The sequence below is a fragment of the Pongo abelii genome, chromosome 14 (genome assembly GCF_028885655.2).
Source record: "Pongo abelii isolate AG06213 chromosome 14, NHGRI_mPonAbe1-v2.0_pri, whole genome shotgun sequence".
Lineage (NCBI taxonomy): Eukaryota > Metazoa > Chordata > Mammalia > Primates > Hominidae > Pongo > Pongo abelii.
The window spans coordinates 23114576-23137696 of NC_071999.2; the positions used below are offsets into that span (position 1 = coordinate 23114576).

Below are 23121 nucleotides of genomic sequence, written 5' to 3' on the forward strand. Positions count from 1 at the left end.
AAAGCAAGTCCTGAGTGACCTACAAAGAGACTTAGACTCCCACACATTAATAATGGGAGACTTTAACACCCCACAGTCAACGTTAGACAGATCAACGAGACAGAAAGTCAACAAGGATACCCAGGAATTGAACTCAGCTCTGCACCAAGCGGACCTAATAGACATCTACAGAACTCTCCACCCCAAATCAACAGAATATACATTCTTTTCAGCACCACACCACACCTATTCCAAAATTGACCACATACTTGGAAGTAAAGCTCTCCTCAGCAAATGTAAAAGAACAGAACTTATAACAAACTATCTCTCAGATCACAGTGCAATCAAGCTAGAACTCAGGATTAAGAATCTCACTCAAAACTGCTCAACCACATGGAAACTGAACAACCTGCTCCTGAATGACTACTGGATACATAATGAAATGAAGGCAGAAATAAAGATGTTCTTTGAAACCAATGAGAACCAAGACAAAACATACCAGAATCTCTGGGATGCATTCAAAGCAGTGTGTAGAGGGAAACTTATAGCACTAAATGCCCACAAGAGAAAGCAGGAAAGATCCAAAATTGACACCCTAACATCACAATTAAAAGAACTAGAAAAGCAAGAGCAAACACATTCAAAAGCTAGCAGAAGGCAAGAAATAACTAAAATCAGAGCAGAACTGAAGGAAATAGAGACACAAAAAACCCTTCAAAAAATTAATGAATCCAGGAGCTGGTTTTTTGAAAGGATCAACAAAATTGATAGACTGCTGGCAAGATTAATAAAGAAAAAAAGAAGAATCAAATAGATGCAATAAAAAATGATAAAGAGGATATCACCACCGATCCCACAGAAATACAAACTACCATCAGAGAATACTACAAACACCTCTACGCAAATAAACTAGAAAATCTAGAAGAAATGGATAAATTCCTTGACACATACATCCTCCCAAGACTAAACCAGGAAGAAGTTGAATCTCTCAATAGACCAATAACAGGAGCTGAAATTTTGGCAATAATCAATAGCTTACCAACCAAAAAAAGTCCAGGACCAGATGGATTCACAGTCGAATTCTACCAGAGGTACAAGGAGGAGCTGGTACCATTCCTTCTGAAACTATTCCAATCAATAGAAAAAGAAGGAATCCTCCCTAACTCATTTTACGAGGCCAGCATCATCCTGATACCAAAGCCAGGCAGAGACACAACCAAAAAAGAGAATTTTAGACCAATATCCTTGATGAACATTGATGCAAAAATCCTCAATAAAATACTGGCAAATCGAATCCAGCAGCACATCAAAAAGCTTATCCACCATGATCAAGTGGGCTTCATCCCAGGGATGCAAGGCTGGTTCAATATACGCAAATCAATAAATGTAATCCAGCATATAAAGAGAACCACAGAACAAAAACCACGATTATCTCAATAGATGCAGAAAAGGCCTTTGACAAAATTCAACAACGCTTCATGCTAAAAATGCTCAATAAATTAGGTATTGATGGGATGTATCTCAAAATAATAAGAGCTATCTATGACAAACCCACAGCCAATATCATACTGAATGGGCAAAAACTGGAAGCATTCCCTTTGAAAACTGGCACAAGACAGGGATGCCCTCTCTCACCACTCCTATTCAACATAGTGTTGGAAGTTCTGGCCAGGGCAATTAGGCAGGAGAAGGAAATAAGTTGTATTCAATTAGGAAAAGAGGAAGTCAAATTGTCCCTGTTTGCAGATGACATGATTGTATATCTAGAAAGCCCCATTGTCTCAGCCCAAAATCTCCTTAAGCTGATAAGCAACTTCAGCAAAGTCTCAGGATACAAAATCAATGTACAAAAATCACAAGCATTCTTATACACCAACAACAGACAAACAGAGAGCCAAATCATGAGTGAACTCCCATTCACAATTGCTTCAAAGAGAATAAAATACCTAGGAATCCAACTTACAAGGGATATGAAGGACCTCTTCAAGGAAAACTACAAACCACTGCTCAAGGAAATAAAAGAGGATACAAACAAATGGAAGTACATTCCATGCTCATGGGTAGGAAGAATCAATATCGTGAAAATGGCCATACTGCCCAAGGTAATTTATAGATTCAATGCCATCCCCATCAAGCTACCAATGACTTTCTTCACAGACTTGGAAAAAACTACTTCAAAGTTCATATGGAACCAAAAAAGAGCCCGCATCGCCAAGTCAATCCTAAGCCAAAAGAACAAAGCTGGAGGCATCACGCTACCTGACTTCAAACTATACTACAAGGCTACAGTAACCAAAACAACATGGTACTGCTACCAAAACAGAGATATAGATCAATGGAACAGAACAGAGCCCTCAGAAATAACGCCACATATCTACAACTATCTGATCTTTGACAAACCTGAGAAAAACAAGCAATGGGGAAAGGATTCCCTATTTAATAAATGGTGCTGGGAAAACTGGCTAGCCATAGGTAGAAAGCTGAAACTGGATCCCTTCCTTACACCTTATACAAAAATCAATTCAAGATGGATTAAAGACTTACATGTTAGACCTAAAACCATAAAAACCCTAGAAGAAAACCTAGGCATTACCATTCAGGACATAGGCATGGGCAAGGACTTCATGTCTAAAACACCAAAAGCAATGGCAACAAAAGCCAAAATTGACAAATGGGATCCAATTAAACTAAAGAGCTTCTGCACAGCAAAAGAAACTACCATCAGAGTGAACAGGCAACCTACAAAATGGGAGAAAGTTTTTGCAACCTACTCATCTGACAAAGGGCTAATATCCAGAATCTACAATGAACTCAAACAAATTTACAAGAAAAAAACAAACAACCCCATCAAAAAGTGGGTGAAGGAGATGAACAGACACTTCTCAAAAGAAGACATTTATGCAGCCAAAAGACACATGAAAAAATGCTCACCATCACTGGCCATCAGAGAAATGCAAATCAAAACCACAATGAGATACCATCTCACACCAGTTAGAATGGCGATCATTAAAAAGTCAGAAAACAATAGGTGCTGGAGAGGATGTGGAGAAATAGGAACAATTTTACACTGTTGGTGGGACTGTAAACTAGTTCAACCATTGTGGAATTCAGTGTGGCGATTCCTCAGGGATCTAGAACTAGAAATACCATTTGGCCCGGCCATCCCATTACTGGGTGTATACCCAAAGGACTATAAATCATGCTGCTATAAAGACACATGCACACGTATGTTTATTGCGGCATTATTCACAATAGCAAAGACTTGGAACCAACCCAAATGTCCAACAATGATAGACTGGATTAAGAAAATGTGGCACATAGACACCATGGAATACTATGCAGTCATAAAAAATGATGAGTTCATGTCCTTTGTAAGGACATGGATGAAATTGGAAATCATCATTCTCAGTAAACTATCGCAAGAACAAAAAACCAAACACCGCATATTCTCACTCATAGGTGGGAATTAAACAATGAGAACACATGGACACAGGAAGGGGATCATCACACTCTGGGGACTGTTGTGGGGTGGGGGAAGGGGGAGGGATAGCATTGGGAGATATACCTAATGCTAGATGACGAGTTAGTGGGTGCAGTGCACCAGCATGGCACATGTATACATATGTAACTAACCTGCACATTGCGCACATGTACCCTAAAACCTAAAGTATAATAATAATAAATAAATAAATTAATTAATTAAAAAAAAAAGAAATGTAGGCATAGCTCACTTTCCTCAAAAAAAAAAAAAAAAAGAAATTGTGAGTAAATGTGCTATATGACCTTCTGTTTTGAGTTGACTTTCTATTGGTTTTATCTTCATTGTAGTTATGAGATTAAATAATAATTTCCTATATTTTTCTATGTCATTGCAATATGCGTGATAACTGAGATAACAATTATTTTAGTTTAGACAATACCAGCAATCTAAATCTAAACCTAGGAAATGTTGTGGTAACAAAGGACAGTAAAAGTATGGCAAAATATTAACTGCAGAGACCATGAATTCTCTGGGATTTAAGAGCTACTTATAGATGTCCTTCATCCCTCTCTTTTTGCAAATCTTGGTTCATTTCACCATTTCCTTTTTTTTTTGAGACAGTCTTGCTCTGTTGGCCAGGCCAGCGTGCAGTGGTACAATCTCGGCTCACTGCAATCTCCTCATCCTGGATTCAAGCAATCTTCCCACCTCAGCCTCCCAAGAAGCTGGGACTACAGGCACGTGCCATCATGCCCAGCTAATTTTTTGTATTTTGTTAGTCACAGGATTTCACCATGTTAGCCAGGCTGGTCTGAAACTCCTAGCCTCAAGTGATCTGCCCACCTTGGCCTCCCGAAGTGCTGGGATTACAGGCATGAACCACCAAACTTGGCCTACCATTTAACTGTTATCAGAAATTAAAACAAGTCAATTCTTCTCTCTCACTTGCTGTCTCTCTGAATTATTTGCTTACAGAATAAACATAACTTTGTGTCCAAAATTACATTTATGAATTATTTCAAGTCTAATTATTCACTGTGTTTCTACTTTCCTACCTCTCACTATCAAGAGTCATTAGTTGTTGACGATCTTAGTACTTCAGGCATTCACCTTTATCTAATTTACAAACAAAGCTGAGAAAACAACTGACAGGTATCACTGAATCGGTAACAAAGTTAGTGAGGCAATATACAAAATAGCATCTTCTACAAAGGAGCTTGTATTTTCTTCCATATAATGGTTCCAATTTGATGAACTACTCTAGCGCTTCAAAGTTGTCCCCAGATTATTCTCTATGTAAAGCATAATATATATTTGAAATAAATCACATATAATCCAAGAGAAGAGAAAACAAAACTGATTAGCTACTTAATTGTAAAATATTAAATGTCTTTCTATAATGAGCAGATTTTACATGAAACAAGAATCTTCTAAATATTGTAACATGACTTTTAGCAAAAAAATGTTTTTCTTGGAAGTAAAATGATTCTTTTTGCTAGAACAGAAACAAAATTATAACTATGTAGTAAACTGAAAAATAAAGTCAGAAAAAACTTAAAATGTTAAATAAACCTGTTGGTCTCTTTTATCCCACAAATGTCAACATGCTTTTTATAATGTTTATACTGAAAAAATTAAATTTTTTTCTAAAACATTTTCTAATTTCTTCTTTTAAGGTTCAAACTGAATTCAGTTCTTTGAAAAAAAAACAACAAAATTAAATATATAAAAAAGTTGAACTTTTTTTGCATGCTAAGAAAGTCTAAAGTGACAGGAAAAGATAAAATGTGAATGAGAAAACTTGACCACCATCCAGCAAGTATACTATGAGAAAACAATAACTAAAATATTTAAGATAAATGTTTGATTTTTTAAATTCTAAGAAATTTGGTTTGTATTACTCAAGGCATTACAAAACCTTGAATATTTACAGGTCTAAGACAAGCAATGAAAATGAGTGAAGCAAGGAAATATAAAAGAAAATGGAGTGATTGTAATGTCGTTAAGCCAGCAAGCCCATTCCTTGCTGAGAAAAGCCTGTATTATCATGGCCTAGTGCCATAGACTACTGCTATGCAGGAAGGTGAAAAGAACTAAAAAATCTGTATTTTTCTATGAAATTCCCAGATTTTTAAGGGTTAGTAACCAATTTTTCAATGTCACATCATACAGGTCAAATCAAACAAATGATTAGCTATTTTCTTCTACTGGAACAAGAACCGTAAGTTCTCTCAGGGTCTGAGAAGTCTGGGACTGATGGGCTCAACTAACATGCGAAGGCTAAGAGGAAAAACTGCTGCACCTGAAAACACAGAGAACGAATTTTGAAAAGAAAAAGAGAACATCTTTAAAGATAAAGAGAAAAAAATCCTCTTTGTACCTGATAATTTAAAAATTGAAGCAGAAAAAGGAAAATGCAGTGGCAATTCATTTTCTTCTGCCAGACTCGAAAGGGTTCGTAATTTAGAATTAGAATGATTGAACTGTACCTGCATCAGAAAGCAGCACTTGTTGACTCTTCTAATTGGGATTATGCTTATGTTCTTTATATTTTCTCTTTTGAAACAGTATCTCAAAAGGTATAGTAAAACCAGCAAAATAGTTTATCCAAGGTTTACCAAATGATCAGCTGCTTAATTATGAGTTCAATAAAATCTGATATTTTAATGTTTTTAGTAATTTTGAAATGAGTGGTTAAAAAAGAATTCTGATTTTTTTTTAGGATTCTAGATTTAATTTTCATGACAATGAAACAATTCTTTTTTAGTGAGAAGGGAGTGGGTGAAGAGAAAAAAATCACTAGGATTTTTCTAAAATAACTTGTCTAAGTTTCCAAGAAACACAAAAAGAAGTCTCTCTGAAATATAATTTGGTATTACATAAAAACGAAACAATTATATATCCAGCTCTTCTACGTATATACATAATGTAAATTTCATTCACACTCTAACCTATGATCACATTCATTTGTCTTGAGTCCTATTGGTTTAGAAATTCTGGGGAATAAGAGGTTAATTTTTCTGATTATATCCGAACATTAGAACTACTGATTGTCCTTCCCGTAATTCAGCATCTTTTCAAACTGTGGGCCAACAAATCAATATCTTATTATTAAAATAATAAGACTTGAATCTCTATTTGTTTTCTAGGATTTCCCTAATAAAGTACACAAACTGGGAGGCTTTAAACAACAGAAATGGACTTTCTCACAGTTCTGTAGGCTGGAAGTTTGAGATCACCGCAGCAGCTGAGCCGTGCTCCCTCCAAAGGGGCTACGGGAGGATCCGGCCTTGCTGCTTCCAGCTTCTGGCAGCTGGTGGCAGCATCACTCCAGTCCCCGCCTCCATCTTCAGGTGGCTGTCCTCTTCCTGTATCAGCCAAATTTTCCTCTTCTTACAAGGACGCTTCCTTAATCTAGTATGACCCATCTTAATCATATCTGCAAACTCCCTATTTTCAAATAAGGTCACATTTACAGGTACCGAGGGTTAGGACTTCATCACCTTTTTGGGGAGACACAGCTCAACCTGTAACAATCTGCCCTCTGATTCCCAAAGTTGATTTCCTTCGCTTGTGCAAAATACATTTTCACCCCATGTCAACATTTCCAAAAGTTTTAACACTTTCCACATCAACTCTTCTCACCATCTACATCATTTAAGTTACAGAGGAGGCCTACTGTGATTCATCCTGTGGCAAAATTTCTCTCCATGTGTGATCCTGTGAAACCAGACAAGTTAATTCGCTTTTAAAAGACAGTGGGGGCCAGGGGCAGGCATAGGACAGACAGTCCATTCCAAAAGACAGAAAGGGGAAGGAAGAAAGGGACCATGGGTCTCACGCAAGTCTGAAACCCTGCAGGGAAAATCCCATTAGACTGCCTTCACTATTTCCCATCTAAAATTTTTAAATGAGCTATGCAAGAGTAAAAACAGACAGAGAAACCAGAGTTAGAAGTGCAGGATGAATTTACCAAGAGGGTAGGTTAAAAGGGAAACTTCTCCTTCAGGCCTATGGTGGGCATTTCTTGTTTACTCAAGTACCTACCTACCATCTCTCAAAAAATAATGTCCACTGGAATTCGATTATGTCATGATATTGCCTGCCCCCGCGCCCCCAGTCACGGCAGGAGGGAAGCGCAACCCTAGCCTTTCTTTACTCTAGAGACAGGAGGCGCTATGCCGCGATGGTGGCGGAGAAGGCATGGGAGCGACGCTCTTGCTCTCTGGACGTCCACGTGCCCAAGTCGAGGCCGCGCCCAGACCCGGAAGCAGGGCCATCACGTGGGGCAGCGTGGGCCGCTGCCTTGGAAACGCAGAACGCGCGCTCCAGGTAAAAGTTGCTGCGCCCAGGACAGGGTTCTCACCGTGGAGGAAAGGACTGCTCCGGGACACCACGCTGTGCGCCGGAAAGCTGGGCGGAAAGCTGGGCGGAAAGCTGGGCGGAAAGCTGGGCGGCTTCGGAGCCAGAGCAGCGGCTCTGCGGCGCAGGCGGCGGGCCGGGGCAGCCTTGAAGCCGGGATCCGGCCTGAAGGGTCAGCACCAGCTCGCCTCCGGTGGGCGCCGCCTTCGATGTCATTCAATGTCAAGTTCCAGGGCAGTAGCTTGGACCCGTTTGGCGAGCGCGGAGTGAGTGGCGCAGGAGGAGCTCCCCTAGGTCCCCGAAGTAAGCCGGCCCCTGCTCCGCGCGGCCAGCGACACTCAGAGCGAGATTGTTTGGGCCTGGGAGGAGGCGGGCAGCGAACCCAGCTTGTATAGTGGGGTCTTGTGTGCGCTCTCAGTGACAGGCAAGGTCACCTCTGCTATGAGGGGCCGGGTTTAGTGGTCTCCTCCCCAGAGTGTTGGATCTAGGAAATGCCTGCGTTAGCCCCTTGCTCCACGTGAATCTGAATAGTTCGTCCTGGCAGTGGCGGTGAATTCGGCCTGCCAGGACCCGCCCTCTGCCTACACTCAGCGGCACCCCGGCTAAAGCCCTTTAGCTCCACCGCTACAGGCCTGTCTTAAGAGGCCTCTTTATCCCTGTGCCTTCACAGGCGTCATCACGTGGTCTTTTTCCAAGGACAAGGCTGCCTGCAGTCAGGTAATGGTAATTTAATTGATACCTGAAATTCTATCACCTATTAATTTATTTCAAAGCTTTGGGCTTTCTTGTTTTGAAACACAAAACTCTGTTGAGACGAGTCTGACTTCGTATAGTGCCATGGAATTGGCCACTTTGATTTCTTACCCCAGGAAGTCACTAGATTGCATTGTTTGCTTCTTATTTATATGTACCATGCCTAGTGTCGTACCTGGCATTCAGTAGGCCTCAGTAATTGTTCAGTGAGCAAATGAAAGGTGAGAGGAAGGCAAGGTTGGAAAGGACTTACTGATGCCTGTTCTACTTGGAGTTTGTACATTTTGTCCATTTTAGTTAAGGGTTACTTTTATTTTTGCCTTTCATTATACTGTATTGCCTTATAAAGAGGAGTCTGGGGTATTGTTGCACTGAGCTAAAGGGTGTATAATTCTTGTTTTATCTCCGTTATCAGCTTTGTCGATTTTAAAATTATTTTGTGTGAAATTTGCTACACCACCTTCCTTAAGGGTATGTAGTGTTGATATTAACATAGTTGGTGTGAGAACTACTTGTAGGCGCTGAGCAGAAAGACGTGAGGGGAAGCCTGATTTTGGGTAGATGAGATATAACTAATTTTAGCTTTATTTTTCTCTTTTGTATCATGATATTCGGCACTGATTTTCAAATTTTAGAGTTGGTTTTTGCCTTGGAAAGAAAGGTTTATTCAGTTTTTTAGCATTATGGTCACTAGTAATCCGAGAGTTAGAATTCCGGAGAGCAATATGGGCAGGTTGTACTGGGAAGTGGAAGTAGTCTGTGCTTGAATCAAATTAAATCAGTATAAAGATGACGTTTGTGTTTGGTCCTGATTCTGCTTTGTCCCCCACTGACTTTCTTTTTTTTTTTTTTTTTAATTTGTAATATATTTTGAAGAGCGATTACTAGCTTAACTTCATCCATCCCTTCTTGTAGCAACAGTAGGGCTTGTCAGGCCTGAAGTTTTACCTGTTGGTATTTCTGAAAATCTATGTGTTAAGCACCTACAAAGTGAATTAACAAAGCCTAGCATCTGCTCCGGTCATTTGTTTCTTCCGTTGAGTTCCCCCCGTGTGTTAGACGGTCTATTGGATAGCTAGTTAAAGAAATGAAGGGCAGGGCTCTTGGGTCTGGAAGCTCACCTTTTCAGGAGAGAAGACTTTCAAACAGATAAGTTGTAATAGAAAAGTATGGAAAAGTGTGGGCTTTACAGATGTACAGAGCGGGTTCGAGTTCTGTCTTTCCCAATATTAATTTGTGACCTCAAACAAGTTTTTTCTAACCTCTTAAAGCATGTATCCTGATCTATAAAAGAATGATACTCTGTTGTGTAGGATTGTGTGATTTAAATGAGAACCTACGTAAAGTAGCAGGCACACTTCATGGTATGCGGTAGGTGCATATTAAATGCTTTCTTTCCCTGCCTTCCAGAGTGTGCTAACAAGTGTGATTGAATAGGTAACAAGAGAATGGTCATTCCCATTAGATCAGTGATTTTTGTTTTTATCAAGATATTGAAATGTCTTTGGAACGTATACAATTTGCTCCCAGTTTCAGCCTATGATTTTATGTTCATTAAATTTTTCTAAAATATCTGTTGCTTGATAGTCAACTCGTCCTCTCTATTTGGTAGTTGTAGAATAATTGGTACTATGTACTGAGATCTCACTCTGTCAGATGCTGTTGTTAGTACTTTACATATACTTAGTACCTGTGTCCATGCTGTAAGGTATGTATCGTCATTCCCATTGTACATGATGAAAAAAATATGAGGCCTAGGAGGAGAAATAACATGACCAGGGTTATAAGCTAATAATAATTATGGCTAACATCTGTAAATGCTCTGTGCCAAACACTGCTTTATATCTATCTATCTATCTATATATAATTTCATTTAATCCTTGTGGCCACTCTTAGGTTCTGTAGAAGTGACAGAGCTGATTTTGAACCCATACCATTCAGTTTTTGTTTTTTGGAAAATAATTAAAAATTGAAAAAAAATTGGCCAGGCGCAGTGGCTCAAGCCTGTAATCCCAGCACTTTGGGAGGCTGAGGCGGGCGGATCACCTGAGGTCAGGAGTTCGAGACCAGTCTGACCAACATGGTGAAACCCCGTCTCTACTAAAAATACAAAAATTAGCCGGGCGTGGTGGTGCATACCTATAATCCCAGCTACTCAGGAGGCTGAGGCAGGAGAATCGCTTGAACTCGGGAGGCGGAGGTTGCAGTGAGCTGAAATCACACCACTGCACTCCAGCCTGGGTGACAGTGTGGGACTCTGTCTCAAAAAAAAAATGGAAGAAAAATGATGTTCTGAAATCATTTTTGGTGTAATTTATGTGGGGTGATATGAGGAGTATGATAGTGCTATCCGTGATCACAGGTATAACATGATACACCAATGAAAGCCAAGATCTCCTTTATGATAAAAGTAATTTTAGTAAATATAAAAAAAGCACAATTTTGAATTTTGGTTATAAATGAGACGTATTCTTTGGTTCTAAGGGTCTTTTTGGAGTTCCTGAGCTGAGTGCCCCGGAAGGATTTCATGCTGCACAAGAAAAAGCCTTCAGAAAGACAGAATTGCTTGTGGGCCGTGCGTGTTCCACCCCACCTGGGCCCCAGACCGTGCTGATCTTCGATGAGCTCTCGGATTCCTTGTGCAGAGTGGCCGACTTGGTAAGATGCTTTGCCTCAGACTTGAAGCTACCTCTCTTTCAACCTGTTAAAATTTAAGTGAATTTATCCTTTGTTGTTTACTATTAATATTAGATTATAAAGTTAAAAATGTCTGAAACTATTTGAGATCCATTGGGTATAATTTTTTGTGATGAAATACGTCATTAGGAATGGGAAAATGTTATAGGAAAAGGTGACATTTAGAACTTGTACTTTAATATGTATATTTAATAAAATATACCTGTAATATATAATGAATGAATGGTTACTAATATGGCAAATATTTGCTACATTTGGGTAATACATATTTACATATATATTCGTTTGACAGAGATTCTTTATTTATGAAAGCTTCTGCCAAAATTCTAAGAACACTTTATGTGTGCATTTACAACAAAATTCCTCTTTATCTTTTTTTTTTTTTTTTTAATAGAGACAGCATCTCCCTGTGTTGCCCGGGCTGGTCTTGAACTCCTAGCCCCAAGTGAACCTCCTGCCTTGGCCTCCCAAAGTGCTGGGATTAGAAGTGTGAGCCACTTCTTTTTCAGAAGAGGTGTGGAAACCAGTTTTAATAAACCTTTTCAGGAATGCTTTTTTTTTTTTTTAATTAAAAACCAAGTTTTCACATCAAAATGATTATAAAGTCTTTTTTTTTTAACATTTTAAATTTGAAATAGAAGTGTATACCTAGATCTCTTCACCAACTAGGAAATCCATTGCTGAGATAGCAAAATTTTCTTTTTCTTTTTATTTTATTTTTAATTTTTGTGGGTACATGTATATATTCATGAGGTACATGAGATGTTTTGATAGAGGCATGCAATGCATACTAATGACATCAGGGAAAATGGGGTATCCATCCCCTCAAGCATTTATCCCTTGTGTTACAAACAATCCAATTGTACTCTTTGTTATTTTAAAATCTACAATTAAATTATTATTGACTGTAGTCACCCTGTTGTGCTATCAAATAGTAGGTCTTAGTCATTCTTCCTGTTTTTTTGTACCCATTAGCCATCCCCACCTCCCCCATACCACCCTGCTACCCTACCCAGCCTCTGGTAACCATCCTTCTACTCTTTATTTCCATGATTCAATTGTATCTATTTTTAGGTCCCACAAATGAGTGAGAACATGTGATGTTTGTCTTTCTGTGCCTGACTTATTTCACTTAACATAATGACCATCCATGTTGTTGCAAATGACACAATCTCATTCTTTTTTTTTTTTTTTTTTTTGAGATGGAGTTTTATTCTTGTTGCCCAGGCTAGAGTACCATGGTGCAGTCCAAGCTCAACCTCCACCTCCTGAGTTCCAAGCAGTTCCCCTCTCTCAGCCTCCCAAGTAGCTGGGATTACAGACATGCGCCACCATGCCCAACTAAATTTTTTGTATTTTTAGTAGAGACAGGGTTTCACCATGTTGGCCAGGATGGATGGTCTCGATCTCCTGACCTCGTGATCCACCCGCCTCTGCCTCCCAAAGTGCTGGGATTACAGGTGTGAGCCACCACGCCTGGCAATAATCTCATTCTTTTTTATAGCTGAATAGCACTCTATTGTAAGTACCACATTTTCTTTGTCCATTCATCTGTTCATGGACACGTGGGTTGCTTCCTCATCTTGGATGTTGTGAACAGAGCTGCAACAAACATGGAAGTGCAGATATCTCTTCGATTTGCTCATTTCCAGGAAGCAAGATTTTCTGTCAGCCTGAAGGAGCCGACTCTTGGTTACTCATGTCAAGGAAAGCGGCACACACAATTTAAATAGTGATCATTTATGATCTTGTCTACATAGTATTAAACTACATAGGTTTTTCCCTCACAGTCAGTCAATGTTGAGCACCTACTGTGTGCCAGACACTGTCTAGGCACCAGGGATACATGCAGGAATGAAACAGACACAATCTCTGACTTAATGGAGTTTATACTCTGGCATTAACTTGTTTTTGAAAATTTAGGCTGTAGTCCATTTCTATAGCCTAGTTAGCTGAAGAAGGTTTACCTGGATGAGCTGAGGTAACCTTCTCAGCATATCTCCATTTTCACAAGAGGGAAGAAAGGCACTGGGTGATGAAGGGATGTGCCCCACTGTCACCTGGCCAGCATGTGGTGCAGTTGGGCTGCCAGCCCAGGTCGAGCTCCTCTTCTTTCTCCTGTTCCAACCATTTCAGGGCTGGCTGGCTGCTCAGGTCTCATGGACCCTTACCTGGAAAGGTTGCAAAGTTTGTTAGCCTCTCCATCTTTAAAAAAAATGTACTTGTTTTTAAAATTATTATACAGTAAAATTGACTTCTGTTGGAGGATGATACAGTTCTATGCATTTTAACTCGTGTAAATTTGTGCAGCCCTCACCACAATCAGGATACAAAGCTATTCCATCAACATCCAAAAATCTCCCTGTATAGTCACACCCACCCCTCCCCACTAACCTCTGGCAACCACTGATCTGTTCTCTCTCCCTATAGTTTTGCCTTTTCTAGAATGTCACATAAGTGGAATCCTGTATACCTTTGACTGACTTCTTTCACCCAGCATAACTCCTCCCCATCTTTTTTTTTTTTCCTTTTTTGGAAAATTTCCTTCCACCCATACACCTGACTTGAGCATTAACACCTTTCAGATGATTATATGTTCACCACAAGCTTCCCGCTCTTAAGGAAGCTGATAAAGTATCTTATTGTAAAGGGTTTTTCTCTGGAGTGAAGTTGCAGGTTCTGGGTAGTTCTGTTGTACTGGGTTTTTGTTCTGTGCCTCCAGTATGTGCATAGGAAATGCGTCTTCGAATGATGGAGGAGCCGTGGAAATGCACTGCTCCAAAGGAGGTTTCATACCCTGTTCACCTAATTGTGTCACTGAAATCAGAAAAGGAAAATCTGTGTCAGTGAATTTCACTATTCAAGTGCAGTCAACCCTCCAGATTTGGGCATCTGTGGAGTCAACCAATCTTGGATCAAAAATATTTGGAAAAAAAAATTGCATTGATGCTGAACATGTACAGACTTTTTTCCTTGTCACTGTTCCATGAAACAATACAATGTAACAGCTATTTACATATTATTTACATTCACTAGGTATTACAAGTAATCTAGAGACGATTCAATGTATGGGTTGTGCTGTGTGTCGGTTATATGATTCGATGTATGGGGTGTGCTGTGTGTCGGTTATATGCAAGTACTACACCATTTTATATCAGAGACTTGAGCATCTGTGGATTTGGGTATCTGTGGGAAGATCTAACCATTGCCCACTGATACTGAGGGGTGACTGTTGGCGTGGCTGTCACAAATCCCAGAATTTACTGTGTATTTGTTGTCTTAGTCTTCATCTTAATCAGTATTCTAGGATTTTTTTCTACATTTTTGCTTTTGGTCTTCACTAAAATATTTTAACTTCTCTGCCCTATATTTTGTCTTATTTTGACATTTTTAATATTATGTATAATATCTCATTTTGAAAACTTAAAAAACTATGTAATTTATATATGTAGTTCTCTGGGTAAAAAAGAACCTTTCTCCTTTTTGAATTTTTAAGATATTACCTACCAGTAGTGTTAGTACTATTATAAGGCAATCGTTTTGTAAACTTTTTCACCAAATAGTCATTTTGTTTTCTTTGTTTTCAACACAGTTTTTGTGTAACAGAACTGTTTTCCTCATCACTATTACAAATTTTTAATATGTATGCTAGTGTTTTGAATTTTAATATTATTATAAATTCACAACATGTAGATTAGTAATTTGTAAAAAAAAAAAATGTAAATTTACATAACTCATTTTTCAGATACTTTGGTACTAATGTTATTTTATCGTTACCAATTCTTACAACAAATATACCAAACTATGGATTTAAATGTTTTGGCATTAAAAACTATTTGATAATAAAATTAGGAAATTTTACCTTGTGGTGATTTTATTTCATGTTATAGTCACACATCTTCTTGGCAAATAAAATATGTAGTGTTTTGTAGTTTCTCTGCTTGTTGTTACAATTGACATGAAAACAAAAAGTTAGTTTTACATCATTTTATCTTTTAAAAAAGTTGTTGCTCATTTAATTTCTAATGATTTAAGTAGCAGCAGCAGTAGTAGTTGTACACTGTATTACATGGAGACTGAACTCATATTTTATTAAAAGAACTATAAAGAGACTGTGCCTTTGTTTTCTGCACAAAGACTAGAACGTAGTTAAAGACTAAAGTGTAGTTAAATGAGTTTTGAAACTATACTATGTGTCAGTTAAAGAAAACAAGCCTTTAAGAGTTGTTTTCTGGAGGTTGGTTAACCTGTGAGAACCATACTGCAAAGAATTTTAGCCAGAAAGTTGTAGAATATTTGAAACCAATGTCTGCTCTTTTGATTTAATAAAGAGTTAGGAAGAATTTGCTTGGTGTTTATATTTGAAGGAGAAAAACTTTTCTGAAACAAAGTTAATAAAATTTTTTTTTTGGAATGAAACAAACTTGGTTTCAAGGAATAACAATTAAATGTTCAGAAAGAAGCTGCTTTGCTTTACTCGCTTAGGAAAAAGTCAATAATGGAAATGCATAGGCCAAGCCAATGGCACCTCTTAAAACCCAGTTTTCATTTTCGCCCCCAGATCCTGGAAGAAAGCTTCCCATCAAATTCCCTTTTGGTTTCGTCTTTCCCCTTTATTAGGCTGATTTTGTGAAAATCACTCACCCTGAGCCAGCATTCAGAGAAGCTGCGGAAGAAGCTTGTAGAAGTATTGGCATCATGGTGGAGAAGTACGTGCTGTTCCCCTCCCCACCTCCACGCCAAGTCCTGGGTGATCCGGTTGCATGGACTTGAGCCGTAGGCAGTTTTGTCCATAGCGCTTGTCCCCCGCCCAGCAGGGTGGGAGGTGTGTGTGACCAGGGGTGGCCGGAGGGAGGGCTCAGGACAGGCCATTGGCTCACCTCGCAGGCGGGCACTGGGCCTCAGGGCTGGTCGTCTGTTCTCTCAGTCATTTCCTTGTCTGTAAACGGGGTCATAAAGTTAACCCTGCCTCAGGGTCCTTGTGAGGGTTAAATGAGATCAATGTAAAGGTGTCACTTGATAATCTGAGATGACAGACACCCAGGATTCTTGTCATCACCATTATCACTTACCTTAAATAAGGGCTTTTTAGTGTCCTAGTGGCAAATTGGACTTACTAGATTATCGCTTGATGAAATTGCTGTTGCATCGATGGCTGTGGGCCACAGGGCGAGAAGCCAAAATGCTCTATAAACAGTGTCCTTGTAGCCCCCGTGGAGTTGGAATTAGGGGAGGCCTCTTGTAAAAGTCTGTGGGAGAGCTGGAGCAGGCTCTGGCTGAGGCTGTGATGGAGTGAATTATTTTAAAGTGATTTTGGGGTAAATGTAAATGTTTTTAAGCCACTTACGAGAGCTCCATAGTGCTTGTTAAAATAACTGAATGGTGGACAGCGCTGTATTCCAACACACTTAGCTGCATGGCACCATGCCAGGCAGTGTATAGAGCGAGGCCTGGGCTCGCCAGCATGGATTTACAACAGGGAAAAGGGGGTAACATGATAAGACGATTTCCTATATCAGAAATTGTTGGAGGAGGAGAGTGATGGCTTTTCTGGTTAGACGAGGCTTCCTTGGAAGACCCAATGCTTCAGGATGTGCAGCTGCTGCTTTTCCCCAGGTCGCCAACATTTGTTCACCTTGGCACAATCGTGTGTGACTTTCCCATAGCCGCTGAAAACCAACTTGCATAATGGGATAGAACTGGGCCCTGCAGAGTGCAGGCACTGGGCATGCTGACAGGGCTGAAAGTGAGGACTCCCTGGGAGAAAGCTTTGCCCCTCGGGGAAAGGCCCCTGGAAAGGAGTCAGCAGTGGGCTGCCTGCTCGAGGCGCTCTGCACGCTGTGTCCTGCCGAATTAGACATGGGCTGGTCTCATGGACAAGCACTCTTCATTTTGTGGGAGGACAAATACAGACTGAAATATGGGCTTTATCTCAGGGTCTTCCAACATGAAACATACTGGGAGATTTCCTTAAACCTCTGCAGTGGGGGCAGTGCGGGCAGCCTCTGAGCTGCTATTCCTTTGCCATGGAATGGTTCCGTGGGTGAGCAGGTTAGGAGGAGGTAGGCCTCCACACTCACTCTCTCCCTGACTTCTGGGATCCATGTGTGGGAGTCTGGCCCTTCTTGCTGAGTGTTTTTTGATGAGTAATGACTACCTCTGTTTCACTAGCATTTGGGAAGGCCCATGTGAATGGTAACAGAAACCCTTCGATTGATGTGAATCTTCAGTGTTTTTATTGTGAACCAGCTGAGGAACAGGAGTATCCTTGAGTCTCTGAGTAGGAACTGGTGGGTGGTTCTTATAAGAAAGAGATGAACCTGAACTATAAGGAAGCTTATAATAGAGTTATTTTCTATTACTTTTTCCTCATCTAGTTTTCTTTTGACATTTTAGACCATTAGGACACCTTGACCAAGCTCTAGGGGAAAGCGGGGAGAGAGGAAAAAGAAAATAATAAAGCCTCTTGATACAGACTATGTTTGAAGTTTCATTCCTCAAACATGTGAACTTGTGCAGGCAATACAGCAAGAGAGACACGGGAATGATACAGAAGGATAAGATGTGAAAGATACAGTCTAACTGCTAATATTGTTTCATGTGTGTACCTTTTAATAAGAGTAAAGCTTCCCGGCTAAGTTGGGTTGGGGCTCTTGATGGTGGAATCTCAGATATCAGCTCGTACAAGAGAAAGTGGAGCCAGGGGTGGGTGGGCTGGGAATGGCATTCAACCAGGCTGGGGACTTGCTGGAAAGGCAAATTCTCAGGCTGTATTCCAGGACTACTCGGGATTGGTCCCAGTGCTGTTTTAACCAACCCTCCAGGTGATTCTGAGCACTCGCTAGTTGGAGAACCACTGGGTTAGGGAGCTAAGGTCTCTCAAGTCTGCTTGAGAAGGGCTGCCACAACCACCAGTGAAGGAGATGGGTTGAGTGATTGCCCAGGGGCACTTGGCTGGTACCAGGAAGGGTGTGGATTTGAGTCCAAGCCTTCCAATTCTAAGTCCAGGGACTTTTATACTCTGCCAAATAATACTAGAAACAAACAAAATCTCCTGTCTCCCCCGACCTTTTAAATTTAACATGTGAATTCACTTAACTCCATAAAAACAATAAACTACACTTGGGTCTTTAATATATAAAACAGAACAAACTGTTTAACACCGTGAGAAGATTCAGCTCCCTCACTTGAGCTAATATTGTTAATTTAGTTTTGTTGAGGGAATTAGCCACCTCTTGCTTTGATGGATTCTCTTCTTTCTACCCTACCCTGCCCAGCATGAGGAATAATCTCTAGTCCTGCAGTGGTGTATAGCTCTGTCTGTTCTGTGCTCTTCTGTCTATTCTGGGATGAGACTGGACTTTCTTGTCTTTTGTTCAGGCAGGAGCAATGGCATTGAAAAGTTGAAAGAAAAATAAAGTCAGCAGGGGATAGACTTTTGAGATTCTAGCTTTTGAAGCCAAACAGATTGATCTAAGGAATTCAGTCTTTTTCTGATTCTTTGTATTGTTAACATCGTCTTTGCCTGCATGTTGAGTGACTTCTGGCCACCGAGGGGCAGCACTTCAGCCTATGGCCATGTGGGAGGCATTTTCTTCCTTTTGGCTGAAGCTTTGGGTAGGATGGGAGGTAGGGAAGGTGGGGAGTGGGTGGCACAACCCTCTGTCTGTAGCATTTAACCCACACAGTGGGCTTGGTGACATCCTAGTGACTTGATGTATTCCACCCCTAGAATCCAACCTTTCGTGTCATTATGGCCAGACATTATACACTCAGGGCATAAATATGCTGCACATAGAAGCTATAGGGAAACGATACTGGGGAGATCCATTCCGTAATAATTGTGACTTGACCAGTTAGAAATATTACCCAGGGACAAGCATTCTTAGAAATGTTTGACCATTAAGGTTCTTAAACCATTAAGAACCACCACTTTTTCTTAAAGTTCTTTCCCACCAGTATATATTTTAACACATCTTTTAAATTCCCATAGTAAGTGCTAATTCCCTAGTTACCAACTTACTTTAGAATCTAGTTATTCTGCCTGTCTAGGCTCATGCCCATCTAGAGCTGCATGCTTTCATGTGGTAGCCACTAGCCACATGTGGCTATTTAAGTTTGAATTAATTAAAATTAAGTACAATTTAAAGTTCAGTTCTTGGGCCACACTAGCCACATTTCAAGTACTCAGTAGTTCGATGTGGCTAGTGGCTGGACAGTGCAGGTGTGTAATATTCCCATCATTTGAACACACCGCCCTAGAACTCTGAAGACTACATAATGTAGAAATAAATATTTAATATAGGTGCTGGTTAGGATAGGTTTGATAGGAGCAAAGGACACGAGAAGACACTATAAATTGTAAGAGAGGTATACGTAGTGGGTGGGAATAGCTGAAATTTGCCAAATTTATCAAATTTGCTGACCCATTTGAAAGGTGTGGCTTAAAGATGTACTTTTCACTCATGACCAGCTCAGTTGAGTTGGGGAGGTTCTGCCTTTCACCATGGACTCCAAGTTCTTCATTTGGGCTGGGCATGGTGGCTCATGCCTGTAATCCAGCACTTTGGGAGGCCAAGACAGGCAGATCACTTGAGCCCAGGAGTTCAAGGCCAGCTTAGGCAACATGGTGAAACCTCCTCTTTACAAAAAATACAAACATTAGCCGGGAGTGGTGGCATGCGACTGTAGTGTCAGCTACTTGGGAGGCTGAGGTGGGAGGATAGCTTGAACCTGGGAGGTCAAGGTTGCAGTGAGCTGTGATCACGCTACAGCATTCCAGCCTGGGTGACAAAGTGATACTTCGTCTCGAAAAATAAATAAATAAGTTAAAGTCCTTTTTTGATACTCTGCATCCTGACAGCTAATGATAACAGACATAGAGTGTGGATGATAATTCTGTAGGACATCAATTTTGCCCACATTTTATTGGGCAGAACTCCTTACATAGCCTCACTTAGATTAGAAAAAGTGAAAAAAAAAAAAAAAAAAAAAAAAAAAAAAAAGTTTTCCTGGTGCCCAGAGGGAAAATGAAATGTTTTGATGAACATGTAGAATGGTTTCTGCCATAGGTTTTATGACTCATGAATGGTTAGGAAACATTGCCGTGGGCATCCATGTGTGAAAGGGTATGTTTTGCAGAGTATCATGATTTAGTTTGTCAGGCCAGCTGGGTCACAGGGGAATTTTTAGAATGGAGTCAGAGTGATAGCATATTTCTCTAAAACAATCTTGAAAGATTCTGATTTCTCTAGGAGATCTCTCTAGCAAGATTTGTGGGGCTTAGCATTCTGTGTTCTCCCAACATCTTTCATCACTAAAACTCTGGAGGAGAAAAAAATATCAGGAAGATTCCAAGTACTTGCCACTCTCTGAGTGAGAATAACTACCTTGAGGAACATGAAGAAGACATCTTTCGCAGTATTTTTTCTACAGTTTTGGAGGACAGGGTGTGGGTCTAGAGTTACCTCAAACTTGAAAGTGAGAATTGAACCATGCTTCTGACAGCACAGCCTAAAGGAAGTGAGGTGTTTTAACTTGGTTACTTGGCATTTGGTATTTGTCTGTTTGTTCCATAAAAACTTTTGGAAGTGTTGGTAGATGTAGCTAACATTTGGTCTACTGCTATAAAGGATGTCAAGACCTCCAGTCAGATTTGTGGTTTTCCATTACCTGGGTACCACAGGAAGTCCTCACCTGAGGGGACTACTCATAAGATGACTTTTGTCCTTCACAAGATGCATCCTTACATCCCCTCATTGCCTCCAGGCCACTAGTTAAGGTCCATTATCTGCAAAACCCCAGAGAAGGACATGAAGTCCCATTGCAAAGACAGTTGATGGAAGCTCTTCACCAAGTATTTGATGGCTGGTTTACTCATCAGGAGTTGAAGGGCCTAATTCTTACCAGGAGAAGTCAGAGAAACACATATGGGAGTGGATCTTGAGATTGTTGGGTCAGGAGGTGTGGATATTATACATAAGAGTGACTAGGGAAGGTCTACTGACTCTATCCTATAATTCGCTGTCCTCAAAAGGACAATTGTGCCTATCCTAATAATGCTGGTCAGAGGTTTCTTGAAGCTTGGATAAGATGACAGCCTATAGTCAATGAGGGAAAGATGCCATATTTGCCATGGCATGGTATTGAGGAAGGAGTCAGACAGTCCAGGGAGGATTTATTATGCAAGACCAGAGACCCTGATCTTGTTCCCTATGAGGCCAAGAGGACATGCCCTTTGTACAAAAACAAGAAACTCACTGGTGAGGGGCCACCAGCATTGTTGGGAATCTCACTAGTGATTGTCTTCCATGGTCTATGGTTCACAGTAGGAAATGCTGCCACAGAACTGACCTCTCTAATATTACTGAAGATGAAGATATTTTGGAGTAGCAGAGGCCAAGTCGCAGCATTTGGCCATCAAAGTGAATATGACCACCACAAAGTGAATATGACTACCATATGGCAGCAAGGCCAAGGTGCCAGCCAGCGTGCTGTACACATAGGGTATTTCTAGAGGAAAGATAGATGAGTACCCACTGTGAATATTTCTTGACTTGTGTAACCAGAAAAAATATTAAAAAGAAGGTAAGCTGAAATCTGATGTCTGCTGCCAAAAAGAAAAATGATAATCCCTCACCTAGCTCCCAGATTTGAGTCAGTTCTCGGGCCCCTGGCCTAGTGATTGAAGGGGAGGCTGGGCCGCCTTGAAAAAGAACCCTGCAGTGCCACAAACCTTCCCCCAAAGGGACCTGTGTAACTTTACACTAAGAAAATGTAAATACACAGAGTTTTCAGGGTATACAGGGTCTAACCTTACAATGACATCAGCAGAACCTGAAATGCCATGATGACAGCTAGTTAGGATGGGAAATCATGGAGGCAGGTGATAAATGGAGTTCTTGTCAAGGCAGGCTCAGCAGTGATGATGAGGGTGTTAGGGCTCACCCTGTCATTGCTTCCTCAGTTCCAGTGTGCTTAATTGGAAAGGATAGACTGAGCAGCTGGTAGAGCCCTCACGTTTTGCTTCCTGACCTGTGAAATAAGAACCAGGAAGGAAGAAACAAATGGAAACGCAGAAAGTGCCCATTCCCACCTAAGACAGCAAATCAAAGCAATACCCTATTCCAGTGGAATGGCTGAGATCGATGCCACGCTCAAGAACTTAGCAAATGCAGGGGTGGTCATCCTCATCATATCCCCATTCAGTTCGTCTACATGGTCTCTGCAAAAAACAGGTGGATTTTCATGAATAACAGCAGACTACCGGAACGTTATCTAAGTTGCAGTCCCAATTGTATGTAGCTACCGAATTGGATGTGGTATCTTTACTGGAACAGAGCAGCACAGCCTTTGGTTCCTGGGTTGTGGCTATCCATCTGGCAAACAAGTCATCTTCGAACCTCCTCAGCAAGGATGGTCAAGATCAGTTCTGTCTCATTAAGAAAGGATATGAGTACACATTCACTGTCTTTCCCCAAGGCTATATGTATTCTCTTTCTCTCTGTCACCTTGACATATCATGTTGGTATACTATGTTGTTGACATTATGCTAATTGGACTTGGTGAACAGAAAGTGGCCGGTACTCTGGATGTCATAGTAAAACACATGAAGGTAAAACATAAATCATTTACAGTATCGAAGTCCTGCCATATTGGTGAAGATTTTAGGAGTCCCATGGTTTGCAGCATCCTAAGGTAAACAATTACCCCTATGAAAAGGTATATTGTTTGGTGGGCCACTTTGAATTTTAGGAGGCAGCCAATATTGCACTTGAGATTATTTCTTTGACTCATTTCTTGGGTCATTAAAAGTCTACCAGTTTTGAGTGGAACCCAAAGCAGAAGAA

The 23121-nt window shown here is 40.5% G+C and overlaps 1 protein-coding gene across 3 annotated transcripts in view; it reads left to right on the forward strand.

Moving 5' to 3' along the window:
* Positions 1-23121, forward strand: part of LOC129054402 (uncharacterized) — a 62869-nt gene that overhangs the window by 3779 nt on the left and 35969 nt on the right. Inside the window, exons 4-8 of one of the 3 annotated variants that reach the window (XM_063714839.1) lie at positions 5633-5914; positions 6610-6813; positions 7625-8125; positions 8493-8539; positions 11060-11233. In XM_063714839.1, coding sequence (XP_063570909.1) covers positions 7639-8125; positions 8493-8539; positions 11060-11233 — 708 coding nt within the window. In that variant the 5' untranslated portion in view covers positions 5633-5914; positions 6610-6813; positions 7625-7638. Of the gene's footprint in view, positions 1-5632; positions 5915-6609; positions 8126-8492; positions 8540-11059; positions 11234-15833; positions 17970-23121 lie in introns of those variants that run through there. The other 2 variants (XM_063714840.1, XM_063714838.1) reach the window with 2 other exon arrangements.